General features: G+C 42.0%; 2 protein-coding genes and 3 long non-coding RNA genes across 6 annotated transcripts; 2 read left to right on the forward strand and 3 right to left on the reverse strand.

Annotated features, from left to right (window-relative positions):
- The first annotated feature begins 1,900 nt into the window (after positions 1–1,900).
- On the forward strand, positions 1,901–11,347 carry LOC135343215 (uncharacterized). Of its 2 annotated transcripts, none has more exons than XR_010397099.1 (7): positions 1,901–3,243; positions 3,312–3,366; positions 3,432–3,509; positions 4,246–4,293; positions 8,205–8,539; positions 8,657–8,777; positions 11,206–11,347. It is a non-coding gene; the product is annotated as an uncharacterized LOC135343215 (long non-coding RNA). The 2 variants fall into 2 exon arrangements; XR_010397098.1 differs by having other exon boundaries at positions 1,902–3,243; positions 3,300–3,366.
- On the reverse strand, positions 4,575–8,816 carry LOC135343217 (uncharacterized). The gene is made up of 3 exons (XR_010397101.1): positions 8,682–8,816; positions 4,790–8,579; positions 4,575–4,731 (listed from the first exon to the last, which is right to left on the reverse strand). It is a non-coding gene; the product is annotated as an uncharacterized LOC135343217 (long non-coding RNA).
- On the reverse strand, positions 9,571–13,778 carry LOC135343216 (uncharacterized). Its single transcript, XR_010397100.1, has 3 exons — positions 13,631–13,778; positions 9,856–13,064; positions 9,571–9,766 (listed from the first exon to the last, which is right to left on the reverse strand). It is a non-coding gene; the product is annotated as an uncharacterized LOC135343216 (long non-coding RNA).
- Positions 13,779–13,812: 34 nt separating this feature from the next.
- Positions 13,813–19,978, forward strand: LOC135343212 (choline transporter-like protein 2). Its single transcript, XM_064540208.1, has 21 exons — positions 13,813–14,001; positions 14,097–14,151; positions 14,211–14,284; positions 14,551–14,750; positions 15,032–15,175; positions 15,231–15,291; positions 15,383–15,548; positions 15,876–15,959; positions 16,633–16,745; positions 16,919–17,140; positions 17,339–17,438; positions 17,511–17,603; positions 17,705–17,837; positions 18,103–18,191; positions 18,258–18,434; positions 18,604–18,802; positions 18,972–19,045; positions 19,109–19,179; positions 19,406–19,497; positions 19,554–19,638; positions 19,839–19,978. Exons 1-21 carry the CDS (start codon positions 13,911–13,913, stop codon positions 19,976–19,978), a joined length of 2,463 nt encoding a protein of 820 aa, XP_064396278.1. The 5' UTR covers positions 13,813–13,910.
- A 57-nt stretch (positions 19,979–20,035) lies between these two features.
- LOC135343211 (invertebrate-type lysozyme-like) lies at positions 20,036–21,142 on the reverse strand. The gene is made up of 3 exons (XM_064540207.1): positions 20,997–21,142; positions 20,620–20,852; positions 20,036–20,341 (listed from the first exon to the last, which is right to left on the reverse strand). The coding sequence occupies exons 1-3, from the start codon at positions 21,016–21,018 to the stop codon at positions 20,192–20,194; spliced, it is 405 nt and encodes a 134-aa protein (XP_064396277.1). The 5' UTR covers positions 21,019–21,142; the 3' UTR covers positions 20,036–20,191.

A 21,142-nucleotide genomic window follows, 5' to 3' on the forward strand; every position in this document is an offset into this window, starting at 1 on the left:
AATTATGCCTAGCTTCCTTTAAAAAAATTATTGTACATATATATCAGTACCTACCAGTGCATGTATAGTACCAGCTAGGCCCTGCCAAATTATGCCAGCATAATAGGTTAGATCATGATCATTATGCTGGTTAGTTTTGTGCAAATATGCAACGGTCCTCTGCTGCTGTCTGGCTGAACGTGTTTTCTTCTTTAATTACCTCCTTTACATCGATTCTTTATCAACACTATATAATTATCAAAACTAAAAAACATTTGCAATGTGAACGTTGCTAGGATTGCCAGGAAAAGAAAAGCGCGAAAAAGCGAAGAAACAAGAAATTCGGCGAGTGCATAACTCCAATCCGTTACAACGTCATTCGCATGTACTGTTTCAAGCAATATTTTTTTGTGCTTTTCCTGGCCAATCCTTCAGTAATTTTCATTGTTATAAGCAAGCTATATAATGTGTTTGTGATGTTTTCCCTTACAGTGTTGAGCAAACATGCAAGTGTTGGATGTGTAGGTGGATGATTGTGAATTCTTAGTTCTCGGTTCATTTTTACCCAACCTGTATTTCAACAGTAGGCCACTCGGCTGTACATGTTCATGACGTTGTAACGGATTGGAGTTATGCACTCGCCGAATTTCTTGTTTCTTCGCTTTTTCGCGCTTTTCTTTTCCTGGCAATCCTAGCAACGTTCACATTGCAAATGTTTTTTAGTTTTGATTCCCTTTCTTTTTTCATTACAGTAGTACATTAATGATAAGATAAATGTGACGTTGATTAATTTGTCATCGTCCTGTAATCTTGTTGAAGATATTAAATATATAAGTGGTCGTTGGACAGAAGTATATTATACTCCTCAATAGTCTCGATCCCAGGCCGCACTTCACTCAGGGAATTGAGGTTCCTTCACCAGCCTTCTTTTCTCAATAATGAAAGTGAAATACCTAAGAGGAACATCAAGAAGCAAGAGAAGTTCAAGAAGAGAAGACAGGACTGGAATACACATTATTATTTTATTCAGTCATTACTAAATATACTAGTAGTGACTAGCCATTAAAAGACAGAAGGTTAGCCGAGGTCAGAGTTTACTAATTCATTCAAGATGGGCGTGGCGTTATAATTTTTCTGTCGCATGCAGTTAATTATGGAGTATTTATGATTTCTCTAGTACCTAGTACCTAGAGGTATTGTAGCCTCGATCTCAGGCTGCATGCACTTTTCTCAAGGCCTATGAGGAGGCTAGGAGTATTGTAGCCATGCTTACGTAGGTATTCACTCAATTGTGTTGACAGGATTGTCTTCTTTCAAATCAGAGGCACGTACATATCCTGAGGTGAGGCTTATACTTTTTTAATGTTGTACTACTGTGGGGTACGCACGCATTCTTAGTTATAAATAGTTGATAAGATATGGTGATAGAACTCGTGCGCATCTTTGTTATGTCAGAACAATTTAATGTTAGTTGTAACTTTTTATGCATGCAGAAACTCTATGATGATGGTGGAGTCAGTGGATCCCGTCGGACATTAATTAAACCCCCTCATCAATAGTTCACTGTTTCTATCACCACACACCCTGCATGTTTAACATTCTGTTATAAAACACGTACTCCCCCCCACACACGAGAACAATTCTGTATTGTGTTGTGTTGCAGCTACTTGTATGAGAAAATGATTCAGCATTGATATACACGCACACATAGCATAGCAGTTATTTGCAGAGTCCTGGAAGGGACAATTATAATAAGGAACTTCTTCTTTAGCTCAAGCTAAGTGGCTCATCATTAGCCACTTAGCCTCAGTACAACCATAGTCAGTCTGATTCTAGGTACAACTGCACTAGCCTATTAAAATACGGCCTTGAATCGAGGCTACCACTGCACTATCCTGGAAGGGCGGCCAATTTATGAGAGTATTGAGTCAATTAGCGAACTTTGACCTTGGCTAACCTTCTGGATTTAAGGAGACACCAGATACACTTAGACATAGGCTATTAATCTTTTAGAGCTACTATATGCAAAGTGATGAGAAAGTGAGCTCCAAAGGGGGTGTCAGTACACTCTACAAACAATAACAGGTCTATTCCCAAGTCCTTCAAATTCCATCTCTTTGATCAGAGCACTTCAAACTAGATTACCATGTACAGTAAGAGCAGGAGAGGTACGCAAACTTTCTGGACTTCGGACAAACGTTTCATGGTGCTGCTACTACTTCACTGCATTGAGAGCTGGAAAATATGCTTTGTTCCATGCAGTTATAAACACACTTTAATTCTGTGAAACGTAGCTACATGTTATAAAATTATTTCATATTGGAGATACAGTAGACTCTCGCTATTCCGGCTCTCTGAAGTACGGCCACCTCGATATACCGGCCATTTGGTTTGGCACGGAATGCTACCTCTATGTTTACTGCACAAAACTCACCCTGAAGTACGGCCACTCGCTATTCCGTTTACCGGCCAGTGCTGGCTAGGCTGTCCCAAATAACGTTTTCAATGTGATTTTATGTGTATTACGGCCGGATATGATGTTTTGGGTGTGGTTTAGTAAATAAAATTGGATTACACTTAAATAGAGAGCAGAATGATTCATTATCTTTCATTATCCTCGAGACAAGAACTGCAAATCAGTGATTAGATTAGAGGTAAGGTCATTTTTAAGCCGCGGCTAATTATCTGAAGTACGGCCACCTCGCTATTCCGGCCAAGCTGCATGGTCCCAAGGGTGGCCAGATTAACGAGAGTCTACTGTATAAGTACATAAACTGACAAATCGGTGTTTTTTCACACAAATCAAGCTGAATAAAAGAAAGCTCGGCACTAACATAGCAACTGTAGCTATCAGTAGTGCTGGGTGTACTGATTGCTTTGAATTTTTCTTTTAGGCCCCCTACGAGAAAAATAAGCAGATATAGGGATCATTGTGTACTTTCTTGAGCGCAACTCGCCTCCACCTAGCATCACGTGGGGCGTTGTCTATCCCTTTCTTTCTTGTATCTATATATGCACAGACTCAATAGGCGTTACTTTGCGCATGTGCGATATAATAGCATCAGAACACCTGTACCAGCTATAATTTTATAGCTCTATAAGGCCACTGTTAGTTGCATACTTGTTTCAGATGAGAATACTAGCTGGAACCCTAACAGTGGCCTAATTAAGAAGATCAGAACAGTTTCTTGTGTGGCTGCTGCACTAGTAGTGGTTGCAGGGGAGACTAAATTGATGAAACTCGGGGAATTTACAAGGAACAAGGTACTTTATAGTCTATTATACTAGCAGGTTCAAAATCATGTTCATTAAGTTGTTAGGATTTAATGCAGGAAAGCCTCTGAAATATTATCCACACTTCAAAGGTCTCATCAATTCAAAAGCGAGGTGAGCACTGCGATCATGCATCATCGCACTGTAATTTGTCCTCTCTCTCTCTCTCTCTCTCTCAGACGACCCAAGGACCTCCTCTGTCTGACACTATTGATTCGTAGTATTCATTATCGGGCTCCTAGCCATCGGAATGTATGGTGAGTGGCGATGCATTCAAGTGCGTAGTTAATAGTCCCCTTCCTCCCCCTCCCTGGTGGTGGGGACAAATCGAATAAATGCAGTCAATACAACTTGTCATGTCTGTACATGTAGTACGTATTACTATAGGTCTAAAAGGAATACCATATAGCGCAAAATTTTCGAGACAGTTAACTTTGTGGAACTGCCTCTAAAAACTTTTCGTTGGATTAATTTCGCACTTCTTGGTATGTCAATGCACGTTGCTTTAGCTACATGTATATTTGTTGAACAATTTTCGTGTACGATTGCTAACCCTCGAAAACAGCCAAAATTAAGCGCTATACGGTATGTGTTAACTAAGAAATCGTACTCTTATGTTTTGTTCACTGATTCTGTGTGTACTACTGATTTCCATGTACAATGTACTGTATCAGGGTGTACCGCGAACATTTTTACCCATACATTTTATATCGCATGGCATACTGCAAAAAGGCTGCTATTCCGTGAAAATTAAATCCGCAAAAACTTTTCTAACAGACTTTCTATGAAAGTTTATATCTGCTATACGGTATTCATGGTGATGCTGTGTTAATAGTGACTCGATCCTGTTGTTTGTAGGTACGGTACTGACAAGTTAAGTATAAGGTGAATTTTGAGAAGTTCATCAGCTCAACAGTATATGTAGTAATTAAGTTATTACTTGCAATAATAATTATTATAGTGAAGTCATTATACTCTTTATTCATTTCTCAGAAACTCGGTGGCCAAATAAAAGAAAGTGGACGCAAAATGAGAAAAAAGGTTAATACTAATTATCTGCTGTTTATCATAAATACTGTTCGTTCTTCCGGAGTACTCAGTCTAATTAAGTCACTGTTTCCTCAGAGTCTTTTGGTTCTTTCTCAGAGTCTTTTGGTTCCTTCTCAGCACTAGGCACTCTAGCCGTGTTCGTTATATGTACAGTGGACTCGCTGGTGTCGTAAATTGTCCCGGTACATTGACGTTTTTGTTGTGGTTCGCTTTTTTCACTCTCTTGTGCCTCTTCGTCACCACTTAGTTCCTGGGATTCTCTTTTTCGTTTTCTAGGTTTGCCTTTCTTTTCATCAGAGCCTTTCTTCTTTTCTCCCTTAGGTACTTCAGGTACTGTACGTACTTTAGCAGTTTTTTTTTTTTTTTGCTTTTCTTGCTTACTTGAATTGTTGAGGCTGAAGCTCCTGGAGGTTTTCCCTTAGTCCAGTCCTTTGTCATTGCAAGTTTAGATCGAGAATACATAATTATTATGCCTTGCTATGTTTACCTTTTTTTTTAGTCAAGCAAGCTAGTGTGATAGGTAGGATGTCACTCACTCCTTTTATACAGAGCCTGTGTGGCCATTGCTCAGCATTCCCAGCATTCCTAGCATTAACGAATTAGCTACAAAATATTGGTGCACTAACACCTGAATACACTTATGCTAGCTCCTTATTATTGGTTACACCCCAAAATTCTAGATTTTGTGTACTTAAATTGTTCTACAATGTGCTAATTCTCGGAGCTTTCTTTTCCATTTTTGTTTCATTTCATTGTCTTCCGTCTTCTTTTTTTTTGTCTTCCTCATAAGTAATCATGCCTCCTGATAATGGTGTTAGGCTGAAGCTCCTGGATCAGTGTCTTTCCTAAGCCAATGCCTTCGACTTGCCTCCTTTATAGCTTCAGATCGTGAACTCATAATTATTATGCCTTGCTATGTTTACTTTTTTTTAGTCAAGCAAGCTAGTGTGATAGGTAGGATATCACTAACTCATTGTATACAGAGCCTGTGTGGCCATGCTCAGCATTCCCAGCATTCCTAGCATTAATGAATTAGCTACAAAATATGGGTGCACAAACACCTGAATACATTTATGCTAGCTCCTTATATTGGTTACACCCCAAAATTGTAAGTAGACTATATTTCTAGATTGTGTGTACTTGTTCTACAATGTACTAATTCTCGGAGCTCTCTTGTCAATTTTTGTTTCATTTCATTGTCTTCCGTCTTTTTCTCTCAACTGGCCCGGGTGTCTCTCATGCTCCAGCTCGTCCAGCTAAATTATGTTGCTACGCATCCACACCTAGTTTTTTGTAACCACGCCTCGCGCATGCGTAAGGAAGTTAGACTACCTTACTCGTAGTATAATTATGCATCTTAATGGTTGCATAAATGCATATTCTACTCGTAGGAGTCTATCCTAATTATGAGTGTACAAACATTTCTGCTGACACAAATCACTTGTTCTTATATACATACACCCCACAATTCTAAGTAAACTATATTCTTAGTTGGCCGCCACTAAATGAAAGTGGACGCAAAATGAGGAAGAGGGTTGGTACAAATTATTAACTAAAACGATTATTCATATTTAACTTCTTAACTAATAATTAGCACTGCTTTCTTCATCTGTTGTCTTGTTTTTTTCATTTTTGCATGTAACTATCTTCGTCAACAATCTCGCCTTTCCTCCACACATCTGCCGTTGGGTTTTGCGATCGTGAGGACCTTGACTTCGTTTTGGTCTGGTTGTGGCCTCACTTTGTTTGGACGGGAAACTACAGTCCATTTGGAGTGGCCTAAGTCTAAGATATCACTCACTCCTTTTATACAGAGTCTGCTCGTCCTTCCTAGTATTTATGAATACCCTGATCCTTCATGTAACTATTTAGTTGATTTGCACTAACACTTTAGCTGAAGTCATGAATACATTAGAGTCTGTGTGGCGTGCTCGTTTATGAATTCATCTTATACCACACTTACGTCACCACAAATTGATCTCATTGGTCAACAGCTGTAGGATATATAGAATATTAGCATACAGCCCCAGGCATGCACAGTTTTTCAAGTTGTTTTTTAGTTTTTTCATTTGTTCAAGAAAGTAAGCAAAGAGAAAAGAGCCATGCTTGACGGTACTAAGACTCAAAGCAACGGCAGAAACACGGAAGGTGCTCTCCAACAAGATGGCTAAGCTTCCATGGGTCCATGGGCGCGGTTTAGATACATTTTATCCAAGAAGAGCTTGCAACTCCAGTAAGGGACGTCGAATGGTCAACGCTTGGACCAAGGAAGCTCTTGAGCATCTGTAGGAGTCAACATGTTGCTCAACTAGCTCTTTGACGGCTGCAAAATCGGGCATAGTCTTGTTCTTTTTTGCAGTCTGCATCGTGATTGAATTGTTGCTAGGGGGAGGTCCTTTTATAGTGATGCGGTCACGTGGTATAAGTCAGATATGCCACACCTACTCGGAGGATATGCACCCTATATATCCTCCGCTACCGTGGTTACATACCCCTCGGCTCCGCCTCGGAGTAACCACGGTAGCGGAGGATATATGGGTGCATATCCTCCTCTTAGGTGTGGTATATCCTATACTTATCATGCACTTAGAATTTAGCTATAAAAATATGGTTTGTAACAAACATTTCAGCAAAAATCATGAATACATTATTAGTTATTTGCTGCATACACCCCCAAATTCTAAGTAGACTATATTCCTAGTTGTGTACTTGTTCTAAATGATTTTCTAATTCTCGGAGCTCTCCATTCCATCCGCAGCCATCAGCTCTATTTGTACAGTGCACTTTGAACCCATACAACGACCTTTCTAGCCCTTTGTTGTGGAAGGTTTGAAACTCTCTCTCGTTGCAAGTTGGACACGATTTATTGTCTCTTTTGACTCTTCCTATACAGCCTTTACAGAAACTATATCCACAACACGTAGCTTGATGAGGCTCTCGTGCGGCAAATAAACACACAGGGCATTCCCATTGGGGGAAAGAGTCTGGGGGCTCCTCAACAAAATCACACTCAAAGCCCCCCCTTCGCTCTGGTTGTGGCCTCACTTCTGGGGGTTGTGCTCTAGGCTGCAGTTGTCTTGGTGTGTCTTGTGGTGGCCCGTGTTGAAGTATTAGTTGTTGCCTGTATTGAAGTATGAGTTGTTGCATAGCTTCAGTTGAGTGACTTTGGATTTCGGTTTCTTGGTTGTGATCGGTTCTGAGTAGTCCTTGTATCGCTGGCTGACTCGGGCTTTTTGGTTGTTGGTTTTGAAGTACATGTAGTCCTTGTATTGCTGCAGCTTCAGTTGAGTGACTCGGATTTTTTAGTTGTTCTTGGTTTTGAAGTACATGTAGTCCTTGTATCACAGCTTCAGTTGACTGACTCAGGTTCCTTGGTGGTTGGTATTGGGGTAGGATTGGTTGTTGCAGAGGTTCAATTGGGGGGTCGGGAGAGTCTGGATTCATTGGTGGCGGAAAGTGGTGAGGAGGCCATCTGCGGTGTGGAGGTGGAAACCATGGTCTATGATGGGGGTGGTGTGGATGTCCATGAGGCCCGTGGGGATGTCCGGTAGGACCGTGAGGGTGGTGTGGGTGTCCAGGAGGACCGTGAGGGTGGTGTGGGTGTCCGGGAGGTCCGTGTGGGTGTCCAAGAGGTCCGTGAGGATGGTGTGGGTGGTGTGGACCGCGGCGATGATGTCTGTTATGGCGACCTCTACCGCATCTTGGGAAAAACGGAGGATCATCCATAACTTTGTAGTAGATTCACAAGTGGCTTCTTTCCTGTTTTGTAGCTTTCTTTGTTTGCTTTTGTCATGTGATATTAATGTCATTCATAGCCATTACCATATTTGTAATTGCTTCATTGTACCCGTGTAAATGCACTATTAATTAATTAATCACGTTTTATTTCTGTTTTTTTGCAGGCAAAGATCGTATGGAAGAGAATACAGTAGAACCTCGATTATCCGGACACCTTGGTTCCAGAAGCAGGCCGGATAAGTGAATATGCCGGATAATCGAATAGATAAACCACGCCTTGATCCACCCACTTTATTGATGAACAGCAGTGTCACATGGTTGTCTGCGCATGCGCAAAAGAAAAGCAGGCATGTCTCCATGGTAACAACTGCAACGCGCATGCGCATTTTAGGGACACGCCCATTTTATGAATTATGTAATCTGATAAAATAAAAAAAAGTCAAGCCGGATAATCGAGGTTCCGGATAATCGAGGGCCGGATAATCGAGGTTCTACTGTAGTAAGTGAACTGTTCATGGTACTGCTTCATAAATTATACTCTGTGTGGTTGTGCGTGAGTGCATGAAAACGCTGCATTTAGTTTGTGTTTTTAACTACGATATTATAATGATATTAGTGTGTGTGTGTGTACGAAGACTCACTCACTGCCCATGAATAAGAGTGCCAGTGAGGGGGAAATCCCTCGACCCATGGTCATGACCCCGCCCCCTGTTCTCACTGGATCATTGCTCGGCAAGGTATGTATAGGTACTAGTAGCCTCGACTCCAGCCCCTTGAATAGTTAGACTCGCAAGCCACTCCCTTTTCTCTGATTGGACGGGGGCGGGAGAAAAGGGACTGGTGACTCTGGGCTACAGCTTGCGTAAATCAGATGCGTCAAAAGCTAAAGACACACAGAAGACAAGTATACAGATCTATCTAGCCAGCCTTTTGATTTTATAGATCCTTGTACCAGTGTCTGTTGTGCCACAACTTGTGGATTAGCATGGAACAGCTGATGAACGTAGAAATCTTGGCAGTCCTTCTTTGAACCGAGGAGTGGCAGCGATTTAAGACAGCTTGTACAAGTCTGACTACTCTCAATTCAACTGCTGCCATCTGCCATTATCTGTCTTGTATTGTACAGGTTATTAAAAGCTTTAGGCAACCAATGACTTTCGGCTGCCAGTTCTCATCACGTAAAACTAAAACAAGCTAATCTCTGCTGGTGTCTTAGATGACTATATCCTAGCTGAATGCCTGATGATGTTATTACTCCATCATCTTCTCTTTTCTAGCACTAGCATCCATTCTTAAACTGTAGCTAAGAAGCCCGCGATCACTTTTGCAGGCTACGCAATTCTACTTAACCTCACGCAATTTTTGGATCACGTGGAAAAATCAATGAATAATCTCTACCCAAATTCTGGTAGAGACACAAAATGTGTCCCAGAGTCACCAGTCCCTTTTCTCCCGCCCCCGTCCAATCAGAGAAAAGGGAGTGGCTTGCGAGTCTATTGAATAATTTATTATTCACCATATTTTATCTCATTGAACGTTAAAACAGTATTTTATCTTATTGTGATAAAGAACAGAAAAAAGAAAAAGGAGAGGCTACCTCTCTGTATATACTGTAGACAGAGACAGCTAAGTAAAACATCAGCTCTGTAGATTTATTCATTAACTTGAGGCTCGGATCGGATACACACTCAGGCGACAAGTTAATCTCATAAGAAATTAGTTAAACCTGTGGTTAAAAAATAAATGTGGATAAGTACAGTGGCTGTGACGTAACATAATGTGAGGACTACTTATTGATTCACACAATAGATTTACCATTGAAGCACTATCCATTAATACACACTCAAGCAACAAGTCCGGATACACACTCAAGCAACAAGTCCCTCGGATCGGATACACACAAGTCCCTCGGATTGTAGACACATTCAGGCCACACAGTTCTCGGATCAGATACCGCGTACTTACTCTGTGACCAATTTTCGGCAAATGTCACAACAATACTTCCTTCCAGAGAGAATGGCACTGAACATCGAACAGACACACTAACACTTTGAAGATGGCTTCACTCAGAGAAACAAGAGGAGAAATCACCATCACAACACTTCTTTCATCACAACACTTCTTTCAGAGAGAGGTGCACTGGTCCTGTCAAGCTTCACATCAATCAAGAAAGGGAGTGTCTGGAAAGCAGATGGACTTGCTCTGGGACTTGCCATAGCCGGTCGGTACGGTACCCACATAAACACCAGCGTACAGACACTTCAACACCTCCAGCTGCTTGTCTTTCAAGACTAGACCTGGTTTTCCAACACAGGATAACTTGTACGCGAGAGCAGAAGAGAAGGTAGCAGCCATTACACAACTTGGACTAGATTTCTTTTTTCAATGACATCATTATAAATGAAACGGATATCAATGTTTTACAACTAAATGCGGAATAAGAATACTGATAAATATACTACAATTTACGATTACCAAGATTCTTGGTAATTCTGGCGCATGCGTAAACAGTGTACCGTATAGCGGGTATATTTCGAGGGTATAAATGTTCGCGGTTTTCGCGGATTGAGCCTCTACCGCGAAAATTTATACCCACGAAAATTTACATCTTTATTGAATAGTAGGCGTGTTCAGTATTATTGACCACACCTATCGACAATAAGAGGTGCCTCACCGTTATAGGCTAGGCCTGGATTCGAGGCTAACGGGTGTGGAGGTACAGCTGCATGTTGATGTGCGCATGCGCCAAAAGGCTGGAACTCAGACCACGAAAATAAAATCCGCGAAATCCTTTGTAATGGTCCATCCGCGAAAATTTATACCCTCGAAATATACCCGCTATACGGTATACCAGGCCGCCTTTCTCAGCGGCCTGGAATCGAGGCTAAGGTACTAGATTACTGTCCTTTTTCAAGCCTTCATACAGTAATAGACGTTTGACTTGTTTCATCATGACCCATAATTATAGCAGTTGATTGAAGCTTTAAATTAGTACATAATCATGAGTGTGGTAAAAGCTAACAGGAAGTGTTCCCTATTGGAGCAAAACACTTTGCACTAATAGGACCAACATGAAAATCCACAACGTTGTGGCCTTCCTTTCAAAACAATATTTTCTGATGTAACTACTACTACCATATCTTTAACCCCCCCCTTCCTGTACAGGTCCACTGCAAGCCTCCCTCAGTGATCCCATATACCACAGACACAAAGAGGGCAAACAGAAACTGGTGAAGAAGATGAGAACAATCGAATGCATCGGCTCTGATTGAAACCCAGTCCCCTGAGTTACCGCAACCTCTTATTTCCACTATACCACTACAGCAACTACACAAGTAACTGATACGCAGTCAAGCAGAGACAAACCTACATGTGCGAAAGGGCAGTGCTCCTGAAATGAGTTCAGCCATTGCTAGCCCCTACGGCTATAATCGTGGATCCTCCAGTTCTCCCAATTTCCAAATGCAGGCTTCTGGTATACAGGACACACACACACAGTACTCTAACCCATTCTACAACTATGGATACCAACACATGACCTACACTAGCAAAGACTTGAAGAGACCTGCTGGACCAAGATCTCCGAAGTTTGCTCAAGATATTCCATTATCCATACCACAAGTACCACTGAACTATCAAAAGAAACGGCTACCACCACCGCCCAAACCACAGCCCTATACTCGAGAGTACAAGCAACACAGTCGGGAGTGAACAAAAATGATCCTCTGTTGCAAAGATTGCCAAGTATTGGAGAATTTAACCCATTTGAGAATATACTGGGAAACGTAGGAATGGAAGATTATGTTAAAAGAAATACAAACAAAGAGACACCTCTAGTATGATAGGACATGCAGCTTTAGTGAGTGGAGTTATTTGCATTTTCAACCTTTTTATTGCTCGTGTATTCGTCGTGTGGTGCATAGTTTGTGTTTTCCTTCAATGATGTTATTATTAGGCCCTGTTAAGATGCAATGTGTTCCTGATCAACTGTCCGCCTATAATATATATTAGGCCCGTGTTTCTGAAATAAGTGCTCAGCTGCCACATGGTGTGTGCATGTTCTACTCTTAATAATTTTCTGCAACCCGCGTCTTTACCTCGAGGACGCACGGTCATGGATATAGGCTTGGCAAATTATGCTACAGCGTACTAAAATAATAGGAATAATAAGGAGTTGAATAATAGGGCACTAACATAATTTGACCCTCAGAGCCTGGTAGAGCTCATTATAGCTAGATATCTATTACTGTACTGTAAACGCTAGCCACTATAGGCAATCATGGATTCAACACTATACAATAGATGTAAAGGAGGCATTTAAGAAAGAAAACACGTTCAGATAGCAGCAGAGGAGTTTTTGCACAAAACTGACCAGCATAATGATCATGATCTAACCTATTATGCCAGCATAATATGGCAGGGCCTAGCTGGTACTACATGCACTGGTAAGTACTGATATATATGTACAATAATGTATAGTTGTGTATAATTTATTATATTAAAGGAAGCTAGCCCATATGCATCATGCACTAGCTCTTCAGTTCATTCTAGCCACTTGGTATAACTGATTATAAATCATAATACTGCAATGAAATTATTGCAGAGGTACAGTACATTTCAGTCTCTTGAAATTCACAACTAAAAATGTTTGAGTGCAACTGGTTAGTCAAAATAACCTACAATTTGTACAGCGAGTGAAGTCGTTGAGAGTTTGGTTCCAAATATGACAAGTCTCGCTGCGCTATCGTATGGTATAGTAGCAGTCCTCACATAGAAGTTGACAGGTTGAGAAGGGTCCAACTTGATATTGATATTGCACTGCAAAGTAGGATTTACTTTATAATTACCAAGTCCAGCGAGTACTCCAATTAAATGATCCATTCCATTCTCGACAACATGTACTTCAACGAGACAGTCAAAAAAACAACGGGGACCCAAACTGTCCAAGCAGAGCATTGCACTTGACAAATGTATCTGTCTAGGGAATGTCACAGTGTACTGTTGATCCTTTTGCAGTTGAATACCTATTATATAATGGTGCCAGAAACATGTGTGTGTTGATTTCAGAAACTGAATTGATGAACTGAATCAGTATACATAGTATTGATTGAATCACGAGTATGAATCACAAGTATGATAAACTGAATCAGTATATGTATACGTATAATTATACTGATTTAGTTTCATCATATTATTTGTGTATTTGAGGTCATTATCTCTACAAAATACCTTATTAAACACATTTAGGGTAATATAACCTTATAATTATGGTGTAACCCCCAATAAAGGACACCTCCGAATAGCAGAAAAAACCTCCTGCATCAGCTTGTCCGTTATTCGCTGTAATTAGCTGTGCGGTTTCACAGCATACTACAAACACTTATCAGCTACTTAGAGCGCCACTATATTGGCACGGTCAACACAACTCTTTTATAGGGTCTGGCTTCTATAAATCATGCTTTTAGCCATCAGATAGCCTTCTGTTTCCATTAAGCTTCCATTTTTAAGCTCCCCTCAAATTCGAACAATTCCAAATTGATTCGCAACATAAGCACAGCTTGCAACATTCATTTAATTGGTGGGAACTTACTCCACATTTTTCCGGGAGATGTTTCCATCGTGCTAATCTTTTGTTGATCCTGAGCTGAGCTGGTTGCTAGAGTCTATTTGTTCTCCGAATAGGCTCTGATTTTGTCTTGGAGATTTGTCATGACTCGTTTTAGGGAGGAATGTGTGTGCTTTGCGCATGCGCATGCGCAATATAAAAGCATCGCCATCGGAGTGTTACCTCGCACCTGTACCAGCTAGCTGTAGCTCTGCCTTACTATACTGCACTAGCACTGTACTGTACTCTTCAGAAGATAAAAACAATGAACAGTTTCTTGTGTGGCTGCTGCACTAAGGGTGGTTGCAGGGGAGACCAAATTGATGATGAAACTCAGGGGATTTACAAAGAGCACGGTACGTACTTCATATCATACGTCTAGGTTCAGTCATATAGGATCGATCGGAGAAATTCAGTTGTTTAAATACGGATTTAATCTCTTTTTATGCAGGAAAGCCTCTGAAATATGATCCACACTTCAAAGGTCCCATCAATTCAAAAGCGAGGTGAGCACTACGATCATGCATCATCGCACTGTAATTTGTCCTCTCTCTCTCTCTCTCAGACGACCCAAAGACCTCCTCTGTCTGACACTATTCGTAGCATTCATTATCGGGCTCCTAGCCATCGGAATGTATGGTGAGTGGCGATGAAATTTATGTTTCAAATGCGTAGTTAGTAGTCCCCCTCCCCCCCCACACACACACACACACACACACACACACACACACACACACACACACACACACCCACACCCACACACACACACACACACACACACACACACACCCACACACGCACGCACGCGCACACACACACACACACACACACACACACACACACACCCACACACACACCCACACACACACACACACACCCACACACACACACACACACACACACAGCTTGGGTGATGGGCCAGCCTCAGCGTTTGGTCTACCCCACTGACTCCCAGGGTAGACTCTGTGGTGTGCATGAAGCCGTGGCTGACAGACCCTTCCTACTCTTCTTTGATCTGGTCAAGTGTGCTCAGGTGGTCAGCGTGACTGAAGTGCTCAGTGGAGATTTCGATACTTCAGCCATCTTTACCTGTCCCACTCCTCAGGTAAGTTAAGGACCATCATTGGGGTATTCAATTTCAACCATTGCAGAAATAGAGATCTGTCTGCTTTCAATACCTGTTTTGGTTACATTGAAATTACAGTCTCATGTTTTCTGCCATTGTTGAATCTTTCTCGTGAAGTTTGCCTCTACTAAGAATTGGTATGAGTAGAAATGAAATGGGCCGGCCTTGTTTTTGAGCTAACTTTGAGGGTCTGTAACTTGAGTTAGGATTCTAAAAGATGCATTAATTTTTGTAGTAGCTGTTTGGTACTGTGTGTGCAGGTGTGTGTGAGTGAGTGTCCCACTATGAATGAGTTTGGAGTGAGGAGCAACCCAGTGTGTGTGGACAGTGTAGACACAACTCCATTCATCAACATCTCCAACATCGACTTCGCCGATGCGGCTAGCTCCGCAGGAAATGTCGCTGTAAGTTCTTTGCCATTTTCTCTTCAGAATGCCATTATATTTTGCTTGATTCCAGACTCTGTTGGAACTGATCAGGACTGACCAATGTGCTCCATACTATATAACAAGTACAGCAGGTAAAATACTAGTAATTTCCTTCACTCAGCATTTCATTGAGTCCTTGAACTATCGTTGTATTAATCATGTACCTGTATATACACGTTGCAGTTGCCCGGCGATGTATCCCGACCTTTGTGGACCTGGGCGATCAAGCGGCTGACATTTTGTTCAACTCCAGCACTGACCTTCAGACTCTGGCCAATATGACCTCTGATTTCAGCATAACTGACGTGTTCCTCAATGTGAGTGTGCAGTCCATCGTGGAGGGCCAACTGTGAGTTTGTGGGATCGAGCTAGAACACATTTGTATACATGCATGTAGGCCTATTAAAGCTTCATACAGAAGGCCATAGATAAAGGAGAGAGTGATTGGAAACGGAAGTTAAAATGTCTACTAATGTGTGAAGGGTATATACTTTCGTTTCCAATCCTTCTCTCCTTTATCCAAAGTGTGTATTTCATGCCTTGGTTGGACTGTACTAGTACTGGCTTAGTGTGCCTTATCAAATTCAACACACTAAAGGCTGTAGTGTTAACATGTCAGAGTCGTGTAAAGTAGTGGAGACTTCACACTTGATAAGTTATTGTGTTCTGTATGCAGGACTGAGAATATACTAAATGCAGTGCGAGAGTTTGTTGTGAGCGTGTACCAGGACTTCATAGTGGTCTGGCCAGGCCTCCTCATGTGAGCACACAAGCATACCATTACTAAATCTCAATACTCCTAGCATGATTGTACAGTATACACGCAGTGTACGACATTTTCATTGCAGGTATTAATGGTATATGTACAGCTAGCTGTATACTGTACTCTCTAGCTAGGAGGCTTTGTGTACTGTACTGTGTTGTACTATAAATCACTGTACTGTGTCACTGTACTGCACTGACTAGCTAGGAGGCTTTGTGTACTGTACTGTGTTGTACTATAAATCAGTGTACTGTGTCACTGTACTGCACTGACTAGCTAGGAGGCTTTGTGTACTGTACTGTGTTGTACTATAAATCAGTGTACTGTGTCACTGTACTGCACTGACTAGCTAGGAGGCTTTGTGTACTGTACTGTGTTGTACTATAAATCAGTGTACTGTGTCACTGTACTGCACTGACTAGCTATTAGGAGGCTTTGTGTACTGTACATTTATTGTACTATAAATTCATACCTCTACACACAGCATGTACAGTATACCTGCAGCATGCAGTGTACGAAATGTTCATATTTCACGTACAGTTATCATGCCCTCCACGTATACTCACTAGCTAAGAGGACTGTGTTTCTATCCATTGTACAGTGGTACAGCTAGCATGCCCTCCACGTGTACTCACTAGCTAAGAGGACTGTGTTTCTATCCATTGTACAGTGGCCTGGTTATCATCTTCTCCCTATCCTTCCTCTACATTGTGTTGCTACGGTGCTTTGCTGGACCTCTAGTGTTCCTGGCTATTGTACTCTCATTGCTGCTCATCACCGCAAGTGAGTGTGTCTGTACTCCTCCTCTCTCTGGTAGCCTTATCACATCCATTCCTGTCTGTAAAACTCTACCAACCCTACCAGCACTACCCCCATTAATGTTGAGTGCCTTAATTTAGTTGTACAGTTGCCAAATTAAAAATACTTCATCCATTATTCCACTCTCTTCTTTGCAGTAACTGTTTTCTGCTACTACCAGTTCTATTGCTTCCAAGACACGGCTAACCTGTTTGACCAGTTTAACGCTGCCACTAACGAGACTATCCTAGACTTCCTCAACACGACCCAGGTCCAGGCAGTGGCCGACCTCATCTGCGCTGAGACAGATGTTCTTAGAGAGTTCATCAACACTCAGCTGCCATGGTTCGGATATCAGGAGTACACCTGGCTTGCACTAGGTGGGCGTGTTTGCATGGGTGTGTGTGTGTGGGTGGGCATGAGTATGAGTGTGTGGGTGTGTGTTGAAATGTCAAGTTAGTGTTGCAATGGTACAAGATAGTGGATGCAACAAACATAATATGTTTGTCGCATCTAACGTAGCTAGTTACGGCAACCTTATTGGTCCTATAATTTTGAGAATGTGTTTATCACTGCAGGTATTGCTGGCAGTGTGGTGCTACTCGTTCTGATCATTCTCCTCATTGTGCTGGCTAAGAAGATCCTGGTCTCCATACAAATCATCAAGGAGGCCAGCAAGTTAGTATATATACATCGTACACATAACCCCCCTGTTCAATATTATTCCCCGATCTCTCTCTAATTATCCAGGGCTGTTGGGGGCGTCCCCTCCTCCGTGTTCTACCCCATTGTGACAGTGGCTCTACTGATCGGTGTACTCGGCTACTGGGTCATGGTTGCGGTGTATCCTCACTTACAATACACCTACATGCATGTACAGACTACAATACTTTACATATTCAGTACAGCCTGTATTGTGAGTTCCTTGACCGTTGTGCCCCTAGTTTCCTGGTGACAGCTACTGAGCCGACCTATGCTGTCATCATGAATGGTTCAGTGGTCGGGGAGCCTGATGGAGTCAATATCTCAGAGTACGGGCTAACACTAGTCACAAATGGGACTGCCTGCGACCCCGCCGTGAGTGCTACTGAATCATGTGTGCATCGTGCATTCTTATACATATTGCCAGGCTTTCTGGCATGTGATACTGCTAGTAGAGGCTGTAGTAGTTTTACAGTCTGATACTAGTTATATATCTCTATATACACGTCTTTACTGTTCTTGTACATGTACCTGGTCTGTATACATGATTGTGTGCATTGTGCATTGCTATTGCTCTCAGGCTTTCTTGCTACAATGTGTAACTGTTTCTTACTAGAGGTCAATTCATAATGATTCGTAGGTCTTTACTGCCACTGTGTTCCGTGATGACCCCAACAGCGGCTACAATACGACCATCTCCTGTCAGTTTAAGGAATTTTTCACATCTAAGTATGTTCCTCAACTCTGCTGTGCCAGTGTGATTGCACTAATGCATTTGCGTCTGTTTGTATACAGTTTTCTACTGGCTCTTCAGTTCTACCACGTATTTGGGCTGTTCTGGTTGACCAACTTCGTACTTGCCCTGGGGGAGGTCACTCTGGCCGGAGGGTTTGCTTCCTGGTACTGGACATTCGACAAAAAGAAGGGCGCGCCTCGATTCGCTCTCATCAGATCATTTGGCAGGGCAGTACTGTAAGTTTGACAAGTAAATCCATGCTTCATGATCATCAGTATAAAGTAGATTACCCATCAACTGTACCGTACATGTTCTGCCACACGCTAGTGTTTTGAACCACTGAAACAAAGGCTGTATATACACACTGATCGATCTGTGTTCTTTTTTGCACACACTACCGCGTAGTTTCCACTCTGGGTCTATTGCATTTGGAGCTCTACTGATAGCCATCATCCAGATGCTGAGAGTGCTGTTGGCATATGTACAGAAGAAACTCAAGGGCAAGGCAGGTAAAGTGGCCCAGACACTACTCTGTCTATTGGGAGCGTGTCTCTGGTGCTTCGAGAAGATACTACGTTACGTGAACAGACAAGCCTACATCGAGGTGAGATCTCTCTGTCGATGTATTAGTGTGATTTTACTGTCGCAATATAGGCACACACTATTAGCAGTTTTATGTACTACGGGTAGATCTAAATATCTTTGCAGCACAGGTTATCCTTGCTACTGTTCCTTTCATTATTAGTTACTGACTTTGTTGTTTCTTTGTTCAGATTGCCATCTATGGCTATGATTTCTGCACTGGAGCATGCACTGCTGTCAAGCTACTCCTCAGGAACATTCTCACGTAAGCAACCGATCGAGTGTAACAACTGAATTATTGATGTGTGTGTGCTTAATTGGTTGACAGGACTGCCGTGAAGGACGGTATAGTGGCATTCCTCCTGCTGTTTGGTAAAATACTCATCACAAGTATTGTAGGTATGTAGGTACATGTACATGTATGGTTAATATGCTTACCACCAGGTAGTCCTCTAATGTGGATGTGTGGTTAATATGCTTACCACCACGGTAGTCCTCTAATGTGCATGTGTGGTTAATATGCTTACCACCACGGTAGTCCTCTAATGTGCATGTGTGGTTAATATGCTTACGCTTACCACCACGGTACTTCTCTAATGTGCATGTGTACACTTTATGCATGTAGGCATACTGGCCTATCTTGGGTTCGCTGACTACCTTGGTGGCAGCAATATACTGTGGCAGCAGCCTCTCAACTACTACCTGGTGCCTATCATTGTACGTTGTGATCAGACTTCTATCAGTGTTTGTTATTAATCATTCGTCTTTCCCAGGTACTCACTGTGACTGCTTTCCTGGTTGCCTCTGGTTTCATGACTGTCTACCACATGGCAGTGGATACAGTATTCATTTGTGCATGTGAGTATTGCATGGACGATACATACCAAGTTATTTCACAGATACTTTATTTTCTATAATTTATAGTATGTATAGTGTATTAATACATATACACTGTAAAACACTCATATACCCCCCCCACACACACACACACACACACACACACTCATATACCCCCCCCCCCCACACACACACACACTTACACACTTACACACTTACAGTGGAAGATCTGGAACGCAATGATGGCAAAGACAAGCCTTACTTCATGAGCAAGAAACTCATGAAGCTATTGAACGTGAAGAATAAAAAGAACGACCAGACTACAATGCAGATGGAGTCACTAGAAACAGTGCAGTCATAGCTAATTGACTACGTGTACATTTTCATCAGTCACAATTAACAGCAGCGTTACAAGTAGTTTCAGAAAGAGACATTTTATTACACATAGATAGAACACTACAGCTATATAATTATGTTACTGTCACATTTCGATTTGAAAGTTCTATATAGATTGTCCAAGTTAGCCCAAAAATTGTGTTGCGTTTAAAAATGCAATGGGGGATAATTATATAGTTCACTTTAGTTGTTCGCTGACGAGCAGCCAGTATCTTGCTGAGAGTGCACTTTTATGACCGTTGGGTCCTCCCTTGTGGATTCGGGCCAGATCCTCGTTAGTGGGCTTACGCAGCAACTTCTCCTTGGTAGCATAGCGACTCACATACGCCTGCAGTGAAAAGAAGAAGAAGAATAGTCAGTATAGAATTATAGTATGAAAAGTGGTCATGTGGTAGATGGAATTAAATTAATGAAGTCATGCATGCCACGCTGATTGAGACTTCAATAGCATCACACACACAAAGTTGTGCACATAGTATGTAGTCAACTCTCCAGTTATACGTACTATCAGGAGTGCATTGCATGCATTCATGGACTCCTGGTACTATATTAATTATTTATTAAAGTTAGAGAATCATTAGCTACAGTGTACCAGCCGTTCTTTACCTGCATGAGTTTCTCAGAGTAGAGGAAGCTGCCCTCCCCCAGACAGTTCTTCCATGTCTTGCCTCCCTCCATCAGAGTGGGGTCTTGCTCACACGCATCCTTCCAGTACTCCTCTCGGATCTGATAGGGTCCGTAGCAGAGTCCATCTCTTCCGCCCTCCACTGTGCTAGGGTTCTTCTGTCTCCCTGTCTCAACGTGCTGGATGGCTTTAAACAGCTTGGCAGATAAGGGACCTGCATAACAAAGCAAAGAAGATAAAAAAGCTACAATACATCAATTTACATGACATTGTAGAAAAACCACCTATAGTGTGGAATTTTTATTAGCCTGTTTGTAACTTCACAAACTAAATATGCAACTGCATGGTCTATCTTTACCTGGTGGTTTGCTCTCAGCCATTATTGAAGGTGTAGCTAGTTCTTGTGTGGTGTTTTGGTTGAGATAGGGGTGGGTAACAGTAGCTGGATCTATAGTGTGCAGAGCAGCCCCTCCCCCTTTTGTCTGCAACTTTCACCACAGCACA

This window comes from Halichondria panicea, chromosome 10, assembly GCF_963675165.1.
Source record: "Halichondria panicea chromosome 10, odHalPani1.1, whole genome shotgun sequence".
Lineage (NCBI taxonomy): Eukaryota > Metazoa > Porifera > Demospongiae > Suberitida > Halichondriidae > Halichondria > Halichondria panicea.